This window comes from Nanorana parkeri, unplaced genomic scaffold (genome assembly GCF_000935625.1).
Source record: "Nanorana parkeri isolate BGI_ZX_2015 unplaced genomic scaffold, ASM93562v1 scaffold248, whole genome shotgun sequence".
Classification (NCBI taxonomy): Eukaryota; Metazoa; Chordata; class Amphibia; order Anura; family Dicroglossidae; genus Nanorana; species Nanorana parkeri.
In genome coordinates, this window is record NW_017306516.1 from 770,097 (window position 1) to 771,900 (window position 1,804).

General features: G+C 35.5%; 1 protein-coding gene across 3 annotated transcripts in view; it reads right to left on the minus strand.

Moving 5' to 3' along the window:
* The window catches only part of LHX2 (LIM homeobox 2), a 44,938-nt gene that overhangs the window by 33,145 nt on the left and 9,989 nt on the right, over positions 1 to 1,804 (minus strand). For all 3 annotated transcript variants that reach the window (XM_018556712.1, XM_018556710.1, XM_018556711.1), the window contains exon 2: positions 1,126 to 1,328. In XM_018556712.1, coding sequence (XP_018412214.1) covers positions 1,126 to 1,325 — 200 coding nt within the window. In that variant the 5' untranslated portion in view covers positions 1,326 to 1,328. The remainder of the gene's footprint in view (positions 1 to 1,125; positions 1,329 to 1,804) is intronic.

The following is a 1,804-nucleotide window of genomic DNA, read 5'->3' on the forward strand; positions in this document are numbered from 1 at the left end:
AAGTTTTTTTAAAAAATATTTTCAAAAAAGATTTTTTTTTTTTTTTTTTGTCCATAAATCCTTCACAAGTACCGTCCATCCGAAGCACTTCGGAACTGAGGGCCAAATAAAACGACTAGGCAATACAGTAGCGCTCCGATTAACCCATTCCCTGCCGGCCATTAACCGCAACGCCTGTTCCATATTAATCAAGTATTTCCCGAGGAACCTCGCACTTCTCAAACTGAAATGAACATGGCAACCCGTAAAATAAAATGTGCCCCCTCCCCACTTTTATACGAAAATCAGAAGTTTCTATTTTATTGGACAGCAGCAGAAATATTGTTTTAGCGTTTTACAGCGTAGAAGGTTCATAAGTCTGCCAAGGCTTATAGACTGAAATATTAATATGGTAGAAAGTGATCTGTAATCACAACCTCGTGTGATCTCACGTTTTATGTCTTGTATAGTTGTTGTTGTTTTTTCGTTTTTTAATATCGTGAGCCTAGTGGAGGTTAATATTATACATTAAGATTAAAAAGAAGCTGAGCTGTAAAACTGGCTGATATCTATATATTTATTATGAACCAGGATGGGGTATTTTCGATTCTAAAACAGTCACAATCCAACCTCCGATTACACAATATATTGGCTAAATTCACACAGCTTTAACATTGGGATAAGGATCTTTATTTTATTTTATTTTTTGCCATGTCACTGTAATTTTCAAATATCATTGGATTGAAAATAACTGTCAGCTTTTACATACGTATTCTTATCCTGGTGCCTTAGCTTTGTGAATTGAGCCTTAAGGCTCAATTCACAAAACTTTACCAAGAAGGATAAGGATCTTTATTTTTTGCCATGGGACTGCACTTTTAAAATCTCATTGGACTCCGCTGAAAATAACTGTCACTTAAAAAAAAAAAAAAGGATCCTTATCCTGGTGTGTTAGCTTTACTGATCTTATGATCTCTTTACTGATCTCCTATAGATCTGAAATAACTGCGTAATGGTTTCATGAATCTGCCTCATGGTAAAGATACTGTTTGTAAAAAAAAAAAAAGTTAAGGTATGCTTAGTGCATTCATAAATAAAGGGGTGAGCTTGGTAATGTTAGGTATTGGGGGCAGGGAGTATTGGTACCTGTAATAGTCCTCTTTGCAGTAGATGCTGCCATCTTTGCTGAAGCAGGTCAGTTCTGACTCCAAGTTTAATTTACATTCACAGCACTTCAGGCAGCGCATGTGCCACTGTTTGTCCACTGCCAGGAGGTAGTAGCGATCCGAGATCTTTCCCCCACAACCGGCACACAAGGCAGCCCTGTCATTGCTGATGGAGGGCATCGTCTAGCAGAAAAGGGGGCACAAAGACACAATCGGTAAACATCCCATCCACAGATTTCTCACTATTAAACCAAAGAAGTTACTACAGTGGTGAAACAACAAAAAATAACAATAAACTGTGAAATAAAACAAGTTTTACTGCCACAAATTAGTTCATTTTTAATGATTTTATATCAGATATATATTACTTCTAAAAATAGTTTAAGCCGATCACTTGGGAATTATTTGGTTTGATAAAAGCCTGGTACAAGTCACCCTAACCATGCTTTTATTATTTGATCTGTAGTCACAAATGATAAATAACGTTATATAGTACATTTTGCCTTGTATGCATTTTTAAAAAGGCAAAATACATTTTCATATGGACATAGTGGATCCAAATGTAGATTTTCTTGTTATATATAAGAGCTGATATATAATTAAAATTATATATGTTAGCTAATGGGATGTGTTGGCTGGGAGCACTAAACTTATATAAT